The 15,394-nt window shown below is 34.2% G+C and overlaps 1 protein-coding gene, 1 long non-coding RNA gene and 2 pseudogenes across 2 annotated transcripts; 3 read left to right on the forward strand and 1 right to left on the reverse strand.

The window, feature by feature from the left end:
• Positions 1-2,110: 2,110 nt before the first annotated feature.
• Positions 2,111-2,929, forward strand: LOC143549947 (uncharacterized). Its single transcript, XR_013138233.1, has 3 exons — positions 2,111-2,265; positions 2,385-2,522; positions 2,637-2,929. It is a non-coding gene; the product is annotated as an uncharacterized LOC143549947 (long non-coding RNA).
• Positions 2,930-4,755: 1,826 nt separating this feature from the next.
• On the forward strand, positions 4,756-5,505 carry LOC143549637 (dirigent protein 16-like). Its single transcript, XM_077040499.1, has one exon. It carries the CDS (start codon positions 4,756-4,758, stop codon positions 5,503-5,505), a length of 750 nt encoding a protein of 249 aa, XP_076896614.1.
• Positions 5,506-6,511: 1,006 nt separating this feature from the next.
• On the forward strand, positions 6,512-8,266 carry LOC143549952 (dirigent protein 24 pseudogene; annotated as a pseudogene).
• Positions 8,267-10,041: 1,775 nt separating this feature from the next.
• Positions 10,042-10,924, reverse strand: LOC143549648 (dirigent protein 25 pseudogene; annotated as a pseudogene).
• Between the last annotated feature and the right edge of the window lie 4,470 nt (positions 10,925-15,394).

Below are 15,394 nucleotides of genomic sequence, written 5' to 3' on the forward strand. Positions count from 1 at the left end.
AAATTACGTCGTTTTGATTAAAAACCTTTACATTAAACCTAAAACACTTTTTTACTCCATTTTATTTGATTAAACGCTTCTCCTTATTTACAATCCACCCAAGTCCCCATCCATTTTGCCGTCAAGCTTTTACACCCTAATTCGATTACCAAGCATAATTTAATTTTCAGTACTTATGGATAATGCTCCTACAATAATAGTTAGTTTGCAGATAGATTAAATATATGTTTTTTTTTTCAATTTTCAATATTTTTGGGTGTTGCTCCTTTAATTGTTTTCTTTTCTCTGAATTTTACATTTCATTAATTTATCTAAAGTTGAAAAAACCACTTTGTTACAGTACCTGGATCAAATAAATTAAAACATAAAAATGCTAAATAATTTAAGATAAATGGAGATCGGATGAAACTTTCAAATCTGAAGACAAATAACAACAAAAAATAACAAACATGTGAAATATGTCTACTTCGATGGAGTTTAATAATAGTGTGTTCTAGGTTTCATTTAAAGGTTTTTAATCAAAATGACGTAGTTTTGAGGGGTTTTGCGTGTAAGATTAGGAGCATGACAGCACCGTATTCACTTCCCGTTTTTGTTGTTAATTTTCTAAAGGAATTTACGTCAAACAATATCTCATTGCAAATCTTTGTTGTCGTATTTTGGTAAATTTGTGATAAAAAGAGTCACGCTATTCATTACCCTCTGTGCAATTGCTCATGTTATTACAATCAATTTTTTAAGGGTGTTGTTAAACGTGTCCTCCTTGCTCTAATTTTACTAAACATACCCCCCCCCCCCCTCTCTAGTATTTTGGAAATTTAATTCAAACCTCTTATTTTCCTTTTTATAATTTATATACCATATTGTTTTGTGATATTAATATCTTCCAAAAAAAATACAATAGAATATGTTAATAGAATATATGATTGGGAAAATATGTATCATATATATCTTCCAAAATAATACATATATATGATGCATCTTTTACAATATTAAGTTTGCTTTAATGATATACTATATTTTCTTATATTTTTGGTAATATACTAAGTTGCTAAGCAATCACAATATTCTTTGTATATTGTTCACCATTTATATGTACACAAAGGAGCTCCAGTTTAGTGTTTTACAAAATCATTCTGGTGTACAACAAGAAGAATTCGTGCTTTTAGACAATCATTAGTTTATTGAGACTAAAGGATATAAAATGTCGGCATTTTCTATAGACGAGGCATATTTTTTTTCACGCCGAAATTATTGTTATTAGTTTGGTTTATTTTCTTTTGTAGGTGTTGAAATTTAGGTTTGTTACACAGTAAATATAGAACTGAATGATTCACACTTTCATTTCTAGGTGTTCAAGTCTCGTGAGGATTTGATGGAAAGGGTTCAAAACACCTAACGCACTTTTGGTTACGTTATTATCAAAATATCGAAAACAAGGCCAAGTGGCTACGTGTCTAAAGTGACACTAATGTGTGATCGTGGTGGCGTGTATAAAGCAAATAAAAATATAAGTAAAGCAAACGGCACCAAAAAAACTAATTGTTCGTTTGAATTGGTAGGAAAATATACGAAAGAAGATGATTATTGGTCGTTACGTGTGACGCACGATGAACATAATCATCCAGTCGCAGGATATATGAAAGGGCATCCATTTGCAAAACGATTGTCAGATGAGGAGTTTCAGTTGGTGGCAGAATTGACAAGGAAACATGTGGCGCCAAAAAATATTCTTGGTATTTTAAAGGAGCGGGATGAAAAGAATGCATCTACGCTTAAAACCATATACAATGCTCGCACTAAAATTCGACAAGCAGATCAAAAATGGAAAACTCTAATGCAGGTTTTTATGTCTCATTTAAATGATAATGGTTATATTTTTTATAGTCAGACTAATTGTATTTCAAAAAAGTTGGAATCCTCATTCTTCGCTCATCGAACATCACTAATTAGTCTGACTACAATAAATATAACCATGAATGGTACCATGAATGTTCCATATAAAATCGCCCCCATCGCCCCTATATTCTCACCCACTTCTCACCTACTACAGATGGCCTAATGGTTCTAGCATTATATATTTATAATTGGTTTTGTAATGAACACACATGTATAGCATTTATGTCAAACCTATGCTTCATGTTTTTTTTTTTGTCTTTTGCTAAATTCTTACTTCAAATTCAGGGTTTTGTCATGTGGCTGGATTTAGTAACCTACTTACATCATCATGGTCATGAAGATAAGCTCCCATGGTACCGTGGCAAGGTTTGAAACTGACCCAACCCGACTTGAGCCGTTTAAATTTTATATTTTGGTTACAAATATTTTTGTTGTATTAAACTAAAATAATAGATTATTTGATATGGTTTTAGACCTCTCAATAGCATTGGAGTAACCTAAGAGGAGGGCTAACGACACTCGATCGTGACTACGGATGGATTAACAACATCCATCATGATATAGGAACCCATGTCATACATCATCTTTTCCCTCAAATCCTGCACTACAACTTAATAGAGGCAGTAAGTATATTCTTTTATATATTTAAAACTTTCACTAAGCATAGTTTTCAGTCCTTAAACTTATACAATCAATTTCCAATAATAATAATATAATTCGGGATCTTGTTAATGTAGACTGAAGCCGCGAAGCCAGTGCTTCTGTGCTTGGAAATATTATAGAGAGCCGAAGAAATAATTGCCACTTCCTTTTCATTTACTTGGGCTTCTTGCATGTAGAATGAAAAAGGATCATTATGTGAGTGATGAAGGGGATGTTGTTTATTATCAAACCGACCCGAAGCTCACCCGAGGCTCAAAATAGTGAACCTATGAGATTCAAGATTAAAAACGGATGCTAAAAAGCCTATTGAACCCATTCTTGACAACAAGTTAGTTCAAGAATTAGTTATGTTGATATTTTGTGTTATATCGTATCGTGTGTAGCTAAAAGTTTGTATTTTTATAGAAACAAAATAAAAAATATATAATTATTTATTTCCATGTATATCTCTATCTCATGGTACCATTCATGGTTATATTTTTTATAATCAGACTAATTAGTGATGTCCGATGAGCGAAAAATAAGGATTTCAACTTTTTTGCAATACAATTAGTCTGACTATAAAAAATATAACCATTATCATTTGAATAAGACATAAGAACCTGCATGAGAGTTTTCCCTTTTTGATCTGCTAGTCGAATTTTATTGCGCGCATGTTATATGGTTTTAAGCGTAGATGCATTCTTTTCATCCAACTTCTTTCAAATACCAAGAATATCTTTTGGCGCCACATGTTTCCTTGTCAATTCTGCCACTAACTGAAACTCCTCATCTGACAATCGTTCTGCAAATGGATGCTCCTCCATATATTCTGCGGGTGGAGGATTATGTTCATCGTGTGTCACACGTAACGACTAATAATCATCTTCTTTCGTATATTTTCCTACCAATTCAAATGGACAATTAGTTTTTTTGGTGCCGTTTGCTTTAGTTGTATTTTTATATGCTTTATACACGCAACCACGATCGCACATCATTGTCACTTTAGACACGTAACCACTTGGTCTTGTTTTTGTTCTTTTAGTGATAATAACGTAATCAAGAGTGTGTCCGGTGTTTTGAACCCATTCCATCAAATCCTCACGAGACTTGAACACCTAGAAATGAAAGTGTGAATCATTCAGTTCTATATTTACTGTGTAACAAACCTAAATTTCATACCTACAAAAGAAAATAAATCAAACTAATAACAATAATTTCGGCGTGAAAAAAAATATACCTCGTCTGTAGAAAATGCCGATATTTTATATCCTTTAGTCTTAATAAACCAATGAACTGTCTGAATGCATGAATTCTTCTTGTTGTACACCAGAATGATTTTGTAAAATAATGAATTGGAGTTCTCTTTGTATACATATAAAAGGTGAACAATATATAGAGAATATTGTGATTGCTTAACAAGTTAGTATATCACTAAAATATAAGAAAATATAGTGTATCATTAAAGCAAACTTAATATTATAAAAGATGTATCATATATATATATGTATTCTTTTAGAAGATATATATGATACGTATTTTTCCAATCATATATTCTATTGTATTCTTTTGGAAGGTATTAACATCATAAAATAATATGGTTATATAAATTATAAAAAGGAAAATAAGAGGTTTGTATTGTATTTCCTAAATACTAGAAGGGGAGGGAGTATGTTTACTAAAGTTAGAGCAAAGGGTTACGTTTAGCAGCACCCGCTAAATAATGTTCTATTTTACTTTTTATGTATATGGGTTCAAATCAGATAGGTTCAAATCCTATTTTTCCGATCACCTTTTTTTTAACTGTGACAAACACCATAATTTCATCCTTTAAAAGGTATAATTTCTAAATCCATATATAATTTACAAAAAAACAAACATATAAAATTACAATTTAAAAATAAAATGTGAAGTAGTTGGTTTTGTTTATTTTCCCACCAATTTATTTCTTTTAAAATCGGTTCTTGAATAAATAAAGAAAATACACTTGATGGTAATAGTGTTATCAAAGGAGCAAGTATACAAATATTAATGAATTTAAAACTAATAAGTTATTTGTAATATACAAATAATGCATGCTTGACATATTTTCATAATCTTGCATCAACATTAAACAACCACCCCACTATGAAACCAAAACCACCATAATATTCCTTCTGCTTTTCACCTATTTATGCATCTAAAAACAGTGTACAAAGCCCTCTTAGATTCTCTATGGACCTGCCCAAACCCCCTTTCAAGCTAACCCCTCTAGCTTGTTTCTTCTTGTTGCTATTCACCACCATTATCCGATCGCCTTACGCCCGAACCCTTGGCGGCATCCCACCGCCACCACCACCAAAGCGTCGCCACCACCACCCCAAAACAATGACTTTCTACATGCCAAATATACTCAACTCCACCATATACCACCCTCCAACAAACCAAATCAACACCCAACCCATTCCCTTCTCTAAACCTTTAGGTCTTTTTCCTCCTATAGGCGGAATCCCGGTTTCTGATTCCAACTCCATCTCGAGCCAACCATTTGGCTTGGCTGGAGCTGGAATTGGAACTGGAACTGGGATATCCTTTTCTGCATCGGATATCCTCCGTGAAGAATTAGAGTTCGGTATGGTCAACACCATTGATGTTGACTTACTAGACAAAACAAATCTCTATGGCTTGACATTATTGGGAAAAGCCAAAGGAATGTATGTTGCTAGTTTGGAAAATGGAAGCAGCCAAATGATGGCAATGACAACAAGCTTTGTTGATAATGAGTTTAAAGATGAATTAAGGTTTTTTGGATTACATCAAGCAGATATAAATTCGGTATCACATGTCTCGATCATTGGGGGCTCAGGGAAGTACAAAGGCGCCAATGGATATGCGACGATAAAGCTTGTTAAACTTAGATCCAAAAGTGTACAGAAACATGGAGGATCGGATAGTTTTCTTTTGGTAGATGTTTACCTAGGTTGATATATATTTAAGTACAAAGCGGACTATTCATTCGCACAATTAAATAAATATTAATATTGTTATATTCGAGTTTCAAAACTCGCTCACTAGTACACAAACCCCTCAAAAACACTTCTTGTGTGACTATTTCTGGCCGTCACAAATAATTTAATCATGCTTTGGTTGTTGTATGGAATGCCTAACCAAAAGAGAGTATATGACTTGGCATGTTGCCATCTGAAGACCGAATTGAAGCGGGTCAAGCTAAGTGAACATGCGTTTGAATGTAACATGGATAATTCTGTATTTTATTTATCATCAAACATATATAATGTTACAATTATACTGTAAATGTAAGTTATTATTATATTTCTTTTATGTTTAACTTGTCAATTATACAAAGTACAAAATTAAATTGGTTCATAACTTTTATTCAGTATTCATAACAAGTGATGTATCAATTTCTTTGGCTAGCTTTTCTAGTAACTTTGTCCAACCATATCAATAAAATCTTATATAGTAGTTCACATTATTTGGAAAAGATTTGCCCCACAGTTCTTTGTATGATTCATAAAGCAATGTAACAATACATTAACACAATTTATTTAATTAAACAAATAACAGATTTTTAATTGTTCCGATGTATTATTTTACCTCTGTCACGTTTGTTAAACACTATTATCGTATCATAGGATGTGTCATATTATAATGTATAGTGTAAATCTACATTATAATATATAATTTTTAAAGATTAAGATAAGATAAAGATACAAACTCAAAAACGAGAATAGATCTCATTATCTCAACTAATCAAATAGAGTAGAAAGTTCTAAATACAGGTTTATTTCCACATTTTAACCATATACTCTTAAGTCTTTTAACATAAATATCTACTTATTTATAGCTTGATAATCATAATAGTATTTTTAGTTTTAAACCAATACTAACTATAACTTGTCACGGACGTTTAGAGTATGGATGCCAACATTACGTTTGTCAAATTGTCCTGAAGTCTAATGCTGACCATTCATAAACTTCGGTTATCATTTGTTATTGTAAAATATACTTACGGACAAAAGAGTCCAGTTATATAATTCGAAATATATAAAAATAAAGTAACCCATAAATCCATAATCTATATTGAGCAGTTCATATAAACCAAACATGATTATAAAGTAGTTGTTTAACCAAAACACCCCATCATCTATGCACCAAACAACTCCATCAACTTCATCAACTCTGTATTGTATCATCACACCACCACTATATATGCCTATGCCTACCCCCTTCAACATCAAAACACACATCTTCCCTTTGCCGTTCAAAAACATACAACACCCAAATGGCTAATGTCACTTCCACCTTTTTCAAAACCACAATTTGCATCTTTTTGCTAGCCATTTCTCTCGAATGTTCCAAGGGGACCCGCGTCTTACTTGATACAACAAATGATGTAACCCCTGTGGCCCCACTACCAACCAGCAAGCCTGATACAGTTGGTCCAATAGATGAGACTGACACGCCTGTGGAAGATTTGACACCTACAACACCAAGTGGTCAAACTCCTACCACTGGTGCTTCTGCACCAGTAGCGGGCCTGACCACCCCGGTACCAACTACAGTAACACCTTCAACCAAGGGGGCACCAGTAACTACCCCTATAGGTGCTACACCTACAGGAGGAGCGGGGGCTCTTGCCGCCAGTGGTGGTGCTGTTGTAGGTGGGGACCACCCAACTTTAAGCTTCTTTATGCATGATGTCCTAGGTGGGTCTCATGCTACAAGTAGGGTGGTTACAGGTATCGTAGCGAATTCAGACGCTAACGTTGTACCTTTCTCAACTCCGAATAGCCAAGTGTTCCCAATCACCGGCGGTGTCCCATTAAACAACATTAACGGTATAGTTAACAACAATAACCTCCCATTCTTAGCCGGGTTCAACGGTAACAACCCAAACAACCCTAACTCCAACACCATCCTCCAAAACACGGGGAACAACAACGTTGTCAACGGAGGAAAGAACCTACCATTCGTTGCAGCCGGTCAACTTCCAGCCGGCATAACACTCCAACAACTCATGTTTGGTTCAATAACCGTCATCGACAATGAATTAACTGAAGGGCACGAGCTAGGAACCGGTGTGCTAGGCCGAGGGCAGGGTTTCTACCTTTCAAGCTCGTTAGACGGGAGTAGCCACACGTTTGCACTAACGACATTATTTCACGGTGGTGATCATGAGGTGGATGATACTATTAGCTTTTTCGGGGTTCATAGGACAGCTTCCGAGATATCACATATCGCGGTGATTGGTGGGACTGGGAAGTATGAGGAGGCTAAAGGGTATGCCACTATTGAGAGTCTGCCTCAAGTGGATGAACACACCACTGATGGTGTTGAGACCACTGTTCATGTTAATGTCTACCTCACCACACCATAGACATGTTCCACTACGTTGTACGTGTCATGTGGTTGTAGCACTTTCTTTATTTGTACTTTGAAGTGATATGTAATCAAAATGTGTTACTTGTCTATTTTTAAAACTTATAGTATTGGTTTCCTTTTATCATTTGGCACTCTTAGTAGATACGAGTCTGAAGATCAAAATAAGTTAATTAGGGGTGTTTTATGGAATAGTTTCGATAGCTTTTATGTCGCATAATAATTCAAATCATTAGTAACGGTCTTTTACCAATGTAAGCCAACCAAACCAAATGGTCACTAGCGGTTTGGTTGGTTTCAAGGTTTTGGCTTACATAAGCTAGAGTCCTACAGTCCAATACAGTTTTTTCGATCAGTTTTGTGTATAAAGTTATAGAAACCAACCGCAAAATGGAACTGATGATTAATTTAAACGACATAGTGATTTCACACCAAACCATGAAAATACTTGTATAGTTTATGAGACCGAATATCCATCCCAAGTAATGCAGCCCAAACCAGACTAGTCCCTAGGCCCTAGAGGTCCCGTCCTTGATAGGCAATTTTCTTTCAACCCGGTTTCCGGTCGAATCTGATTCACATAATCAGCATGAGCGGTTGACATCCCGTCTAATGAAGGTTTACTCGTGTATTGGGGGTAATTTAAACGCTGTTAAAAAAATATGATGAGGGAAAATGTTATTTAAAAAATCATTCTCGTGCCCAGTTAGGAAATCGAGTTTCGTTTTATTTTCAGTAGTATTAATGAAACATAGTTTAACTAATATGTAACATTAACCAAAAACTCAAGCGTGATCTCCTCTCCATGAAATTTTTTTATAACTAGGACATTTTGGGAGGTTTTGATCGCATGGGGGGTTTACTTTTTATCTTAATGTCAAATGGGGTTTTTGCATTTATTAGTGGCGAATAAGAAGAATATGTAGGTGTGTAAGACCTTTATCAGAGAATGTAATAAGGGTTGGTAGAAACTACAAGTAATTGTGGTTGCTATTGGCGATTAACAAAAATATGTGGAATTGGGTTTGATATTGGCGATTTACTCCAATTTGGAAGTGCTAGTGGTGATTAAGCCTAGGCCTGCATATAGTCTCTAATTGGTATTGCTATTGGCGATTAAGCTTGAGGCAACATCAAATTATATGAGTGAAGCTATTAATAAAGAATCCGGGCATGAAATATGTTAGTAAAGTCATGATTGCACCACATGTTTACAAATGAAGGGAAAATTACTATCTTAAACATTTGATCAAACACAAATATTAAAAGGGACGTTGCTTATATATATTTATTTATAACGAATTTCAACACTGCCTCGCCTCGCTTGTGGCGAGTAGTAGGCATAAAATCTCACCGGCGCGGCATGTTCATCGCCCCTTTTATTTTATTAGATGGATGAATTTATAACAGTATGAGAAAAGTTTGAAAATTAATATTTCATTTTAATAATTCTTTTAACTATATTAATTTTTATAAACGAGCATTAGGATCACTACAGGCCACTGACTCACCTGATCATCTTTATAAACGAGCATTAGTAATTTTTGTTAAATTCAGTTTAATAATTATTTTAAATAATTTAAAAACTTTGTTAATTATATTTAGTTATTTAAACTTCTTTTTAGATAATTTAAAACCTCTGTTGATTTTATTAAATTATTGAAACTTTTTAAGAATACTTTAAATATAATTACATAAAGCTTGACAAGTGGTTGAAAGATGCACATTTGTTTATTTTATTATAAGGCATGTGAATTAATTAAGCAGATTCATGTGATTTCTCTTTTGGAAGTATGTTGTGACACTAAATTTGTTTACTTAAAACTTTACAAAGAGCTTAATCGCCAATAGCAACATCAACTAGGCCTAGGCTTAATCACCGCCAGCACTTCCAAATTGGAGTAAATCGCCAATATCAAACCCAATTCCACATATTTTTGTTAATCGCCAATAGCAACCACAATTACTTGTATTTTCTACCAACTCTTCTTACATTCTCTGATAAAGGTCTTACACACCTACATATTCTTCTTATTCGCCACTACTAAATGCAAAAACCCCATTTGTGATTAAGATAAAAAGTAAACCCCCCATGTGACCAAAACCTCCCAAAATGCCCTAGTTATAAAAAAATCCCTCTCCATAAGTGACTTGCTCGTTGTCCAATCGAACATTCTTAACTTTCGTATAACCCTTCGCATTCACATACTTTCCGGTTCCACCCATGATGGCTAGTTGTGACTCGGACACCCCGGTCCTATGAACACCGAAAAAGCTAAGGCTATCTATGTAATTTCCACTCTTAAACATAGCCGTAAACAAGACACATTGGCTATTACCATCTATAGAGCTAGCCACATAAAACCCTTGTGCCTTCCCTATTAAGTTGGACCCGGACTCATGCCCTTCGGTCAACTCATCATCAAAGACCGTGATGGTCCCATACATGAGACGTCGAAGGCTAGGGCCGAAGGGCATTTGGGTCCATCCGTTGCCGGTTGAAAACACATTAGTTATGGGCCCACCAAGACCAATGAAGAACGGGATGTTTATGTTTTCGTCGTTGATTGATTGAACCGGGAGGACAACACCATTGGGCTTGGGGAATGGGAGTAGACCTTTGACCGTTGGGCTGTTGACTATGCCTGTCATGGCTCGAGCCGAGGGGTTGGGTCCGCCTAGGACTTCATGCATGTAAAACAATAGGGTGTGGTTGGTTCAGGTTGTGTAGAGATTGGTGCAGCCAAAGGAGCTAGATCGATCAGTATGTAAACACATAATTTGACTAAGGTTCCCATTGGTAGAAACTTCAAGAATGGATTTAATATTTTAATGTGTGCATCATATATTATGCGGGCCAACAGTGGTGCAGTTAGGATATTGACTTTATGGTCTTGGAGTCCATAGTGATTTAGTTAGAACTTTGACTTCTAATAGATATGTTTTTTTTTTTTTTGCCTACACCACCAGCTGTAATATAGCTTCTCAAACCGATCAATATTGTCCGTTTTGCCTATAAAAATAACAAATTTGTTTTTTGTTGTTCGAGTGATGACTTTCCATGAGTTTACCATTCCTGGTACTACTCCTACTCAAGCACACCTGTTCTTATCCAAAAGCAATGTGGGATTTGCCTATGGTACAAAGGTGTAGAGCAAACGCCATCTGCACAATTGCATTGCCACCACCATCATCATCACCACCGTCATGCAACTGTCACTTCAAACTATTGCCACTAGTTGCCTGCGGGTAGAACCCATTCTGATTTTTCCTTCTAAACAACTCAGTTGTCACAACCATTTTGGTGCGAACCAAATTGTTACTTTCTATAACGTCCCATTTTGACCCAAACTTATTTTACTCACTCATTTTAACCGAACCCGGTTTAATCCAAACCCATTTTGACATATTAATTTTACTTACCCGGTTTAGATCCAGCTTTTCCCGAAAAGTAAAAATAAAATAAAAAACAAAATGGACCAAAACCGGTACTATAAAGTCAATCAAACCAAACTTCACTTTTATTCACTCATATCTAAAAGAATGACAAAACATATATGCTTCTATACACACTCATATTACAAGCAAACCAATCTCTATAGTCTATAACCATATCCTATATACCCGGACCACACTGAACCATGGTTCAACAAAAGGGCGAGCCCCGGTGCCCAACTCATTACCTATTTTTACAAAACGAATTCAAAACAATCATCAAACAGTAATAAGCTCTGCTGCAAGCTCATTAAATAAAAAATTTTCAATCTCTACAACAATAGAATCCACTTCATCCCGCAACTCTAACCACGGTTCCTCCCAACGCGCGTTTTTAGATAACTCAACGTTGACTTTTTTCTCTTGACTAAGTAACATATTCCACAGTTCTTCTTCAACCACATCTCTCCTCAAACCATTATTCATTCTTCTCCTCAAAGACTTTGACCGAACAACCTCGGTCAACCCTAAGTTTATCCAGTCAAACAAGAGCCGTCTATCGGCTTTACTCCATGAGTTTTGGTTCTCATATTTCTTCTCTAATGTTTTGAATATTACAGGATACTCTACATTGTCACCTTGTAATCCCATTTCATTTAGCACGTCAACTAGATACGAAAACTGCTGACTTTCTTTCGGTCCGAGGAATCTAACAGGTTTTATGTTTTGACTAATAGAAACAATCGATTCTGATTTATTAGACTGGTTTTCTTCCGATTCAGACTTTAGAAGTTGAAGTTTCATCCATAAACCTAAAGTATTAAACAATAATATTAGATTATTATACACATGCATACAAAGATTTTGAATATATAATAATTGTTTTTAACAAACTAACCATTGAGATCGGCGCACACACTCTCACCATTTTCAGAGCTTGATGAATTGTCCGGTTCCAAAACTGAATTTGGACTTGGCTGATAAACTTCACCTGTATATTCCCCTTCAAGTGGCAATTCCTGTAAAGTTTAGGTGAAATATAAAGTCAAAATTGACCAAATGAAAATAACGGTTCAGTTTTGGATCTTATTGAGTCGCAACCGACGACCAAACTCAATAAGATAAGTGTGTAACTGAACCAAATAAGAATTCAGATCGTTTCTGTTAAAAACAGAATAAACAGATTTCAGCCGGGTTTAACCAAATAGATTTTTAAAGAATAATTCACATCTTTAACTTTTGTTATAATTCACTAATAATATATAAAGATAAGTTAAATTTGTATATTAACTTTAATAAAGTAAGTAATTTAATTAATTATTATATAAAATAAGTTAAGTTCGTATAATTTTTTATCAAGTAGCAAACTTAATTAATTTAAAAAGTTGTACAAAGATTAATTATGTTAGTATAATAAATTTGGAGTTGAGATTTTGAAACACACGGTTGAGAAAAAACTTGTATACTACTAGATATATCATAAATATAAATATTATGAATATTGGGTTATTGATTAGTACGGGTCATCTGGTTATAACTGAATTCAAAATTGCATAATCAAAAACCAACTGAATAACCGAATTAGAATTCGGTTCGGTTTGATTTTCGGTTTATTCGGTTACAAACTGAATAATGAACGCCCCTAATTAACATGATAGAATAACAGCAAAACGTGTATTACCTTTTCATACGACATGTCAAAAGAACACAAAAACTCAGTAGCCTGTGAGTTCACAGATGCGTTTTTATCAGGATCCACAGAGCTCAAGCCCAAATCACCATTGGACATGTTCTTTAACTTCGTGTTGGCACTTACTGATCTATTAACAGATTTAAACTGTTTGGATACTGGTAATTTGGTAACCGAGTTCTCTCTCCAACCCTCATAATTGCCGATATTAACACGTGTTACCGTCTCTAATCTTTGCTTTGTTTCATCCCGACTACAAACCGGTTTACTAAACCAATTTTCTTGACAGACTTTGGTCCTTTTGGATCTTTCTAAAAGCTGCTTCTTATATTCCCACCCCGTATGCGAATCTTGTAAAAACAACGGTCGAGATTCCTGTTTAGCATTCCCTAAATTCGGTCTCAAAACCGAATCTTTTCTTTCATCAATACGTTTTACTTTCTTCTCGTTTCTTAGCTTTTGCCTAGTTACTCTTGATTTCTTCTCATGTGAACCTATAGAAGCAGACTTCTGTAGATAATTCTCAGAAAAGACTCGTGATCGACCGTAAACTTGCTTCTGCTGACGTGGAGGTGACGTGTCGAAACGCGTCAATTTTGCAATGGCACCTCGATTGTTGTGTTCAGTTGGCATCATCATCAACAATTTGAAACCTAAATTCATGAGAATTGAATTGTTAAAATGAATTTGAGCCCTAAATGAAATACGAATAAAAAATTTACCAGAAATTAATAATAATAATAATAATAATAATAATGTAAGCTAATATAAGAGCAAGATGATGAATAATTGAATAAAATCGTAATCATTAAATAGTCACTTGACGAACACGAAAGCAAAACAGAGTCACATCAATTTAGCAATATGATGATCAAACTTAATCAATTTCACATGTTCTTCAAGAACTTGAAATGAAATGAACTTAAATTAGATTGATAAAAATATATTAAAAAAAAAAGAAACAAACCGTAAGTGAACGTATTCCACTTCGTAATCCAATTATGATCCCGTAATCAAACAGAGGATTAACTGAATTGAATTGAATTGAATTATGAATTAAGAGTGGAATTGAATGATGTGGCGGCGTAATTGAATTGAATTTGATATTAGTGTGAGAAATTAGGGTTTATATAACGGGGGTTAAATGATAAAATGACTGTAGGCTGTTGCCCAAAAGGTATAATAATAATAATAATAATAATAATAATAATAATAATAATAATATTCTTTCTGTATCTGTTGTGTTGGTCAATGAGCTTCTTCATATTATTATTATTATTATTATTATTTATATATGGTGTTTCACCATAACTGTACAAACAAAACAAGTTTTACTTGCAAATTGTTATTGGATTGAGAAATAATAATAAAGGATACTACTACGTGACGTTTTTGAAGCAGACACCCGCGTAAATCACGCAATCAAGAGTTACAAGTTAGTTAAACTAACGTACATATCATCTAGATAACTTTAGCTATAGAGATTTTAAACTAGTGTAACAAGAGTTTTGTGCAACAATAATATGTAAAAGTGATGCATTAAATAAAATCAAGTTGCTGTTTTTAATTCGTGTCACAATCCATTGTTTTCTCTTTTATTGATTCAAATCATATTTGAGCATGTATTGTTTGTATTTGTCTATCTTTTATCTTTTTTGTGTAATATGTGGTACGCGAATCGTATCATGATATTTACCTCATGCATAAAAATATCATTTTGTACACTTAGAGCACCTTCAATTGTGCTAGTGTGGCTACCATTTGGATTGCAAACTAAACACATGAACTGATGTTCACCATTGGAGGTGGTCACATGGACGAAAGAGAACAAACTGTTCGGATTGACAAACGACTGCAACCTCTATTGTGAGAGAGAAAAGAAATAAGAAGATGAGAGAGAATAAAGTGGTGTTGATGTGAAGATGTTTAAATTGGCAAACGAGTGCAACTATTATAGATGCTCTTATAATAAATGGCATTCATATATGTTAAGACAATCTAGGTTTTCTAGTAATATACACCTATAAATTTTCCAACACAAAAGCAAAATATGAACATATTTGCAAGTCTCACGTCGGTTGAGAGAGAACAAAGTATTCCTTATTAATGGGTGGAAATCTCCTTCATCAAGACGACTTTTGTCTACGCGAACAATTCTTAGTTGAAACATGTCTTATAGAGATGTAAGATGTTTGAAAATAAAGATATTAAATATAATTTTAATTTATTGTTAGGTTATCAATATGGTTTGTTTAGTGATTTAATTAAGCTTGAGTTAGAATCTAATCTAATCTAATCTAATTATCTATATAATTGTCTACCTTAAAATCCTACATGTCGCTCTCA

Source organism: Bidens hawaiensis, unplaced genomic scaffold (assembly GCF_021521415.1).
Source record: "Bidens hawaiensis isolate Kalapana, Puna unplaced genomic scaffold, B.hawaiensis_p1.1 tig00000978_1, whole genome shotgun sequence".
Taxonomy (NCBI): Eukaryota; Viridiplantae; Streptophyta; class Magnoliopsida; order Asterales; family Asteraceae; genus Bidens; species Bidens hawaiensis.

Coding starts and splice junctions, on each gene's coding strand:
- LOC143549637 (XM_077040499.1), top strand. CDS start 4,756: ATGGACCTGCCCAAACCCCCTTTCAAGCTAACCCCTCTAGCTTGTTTC.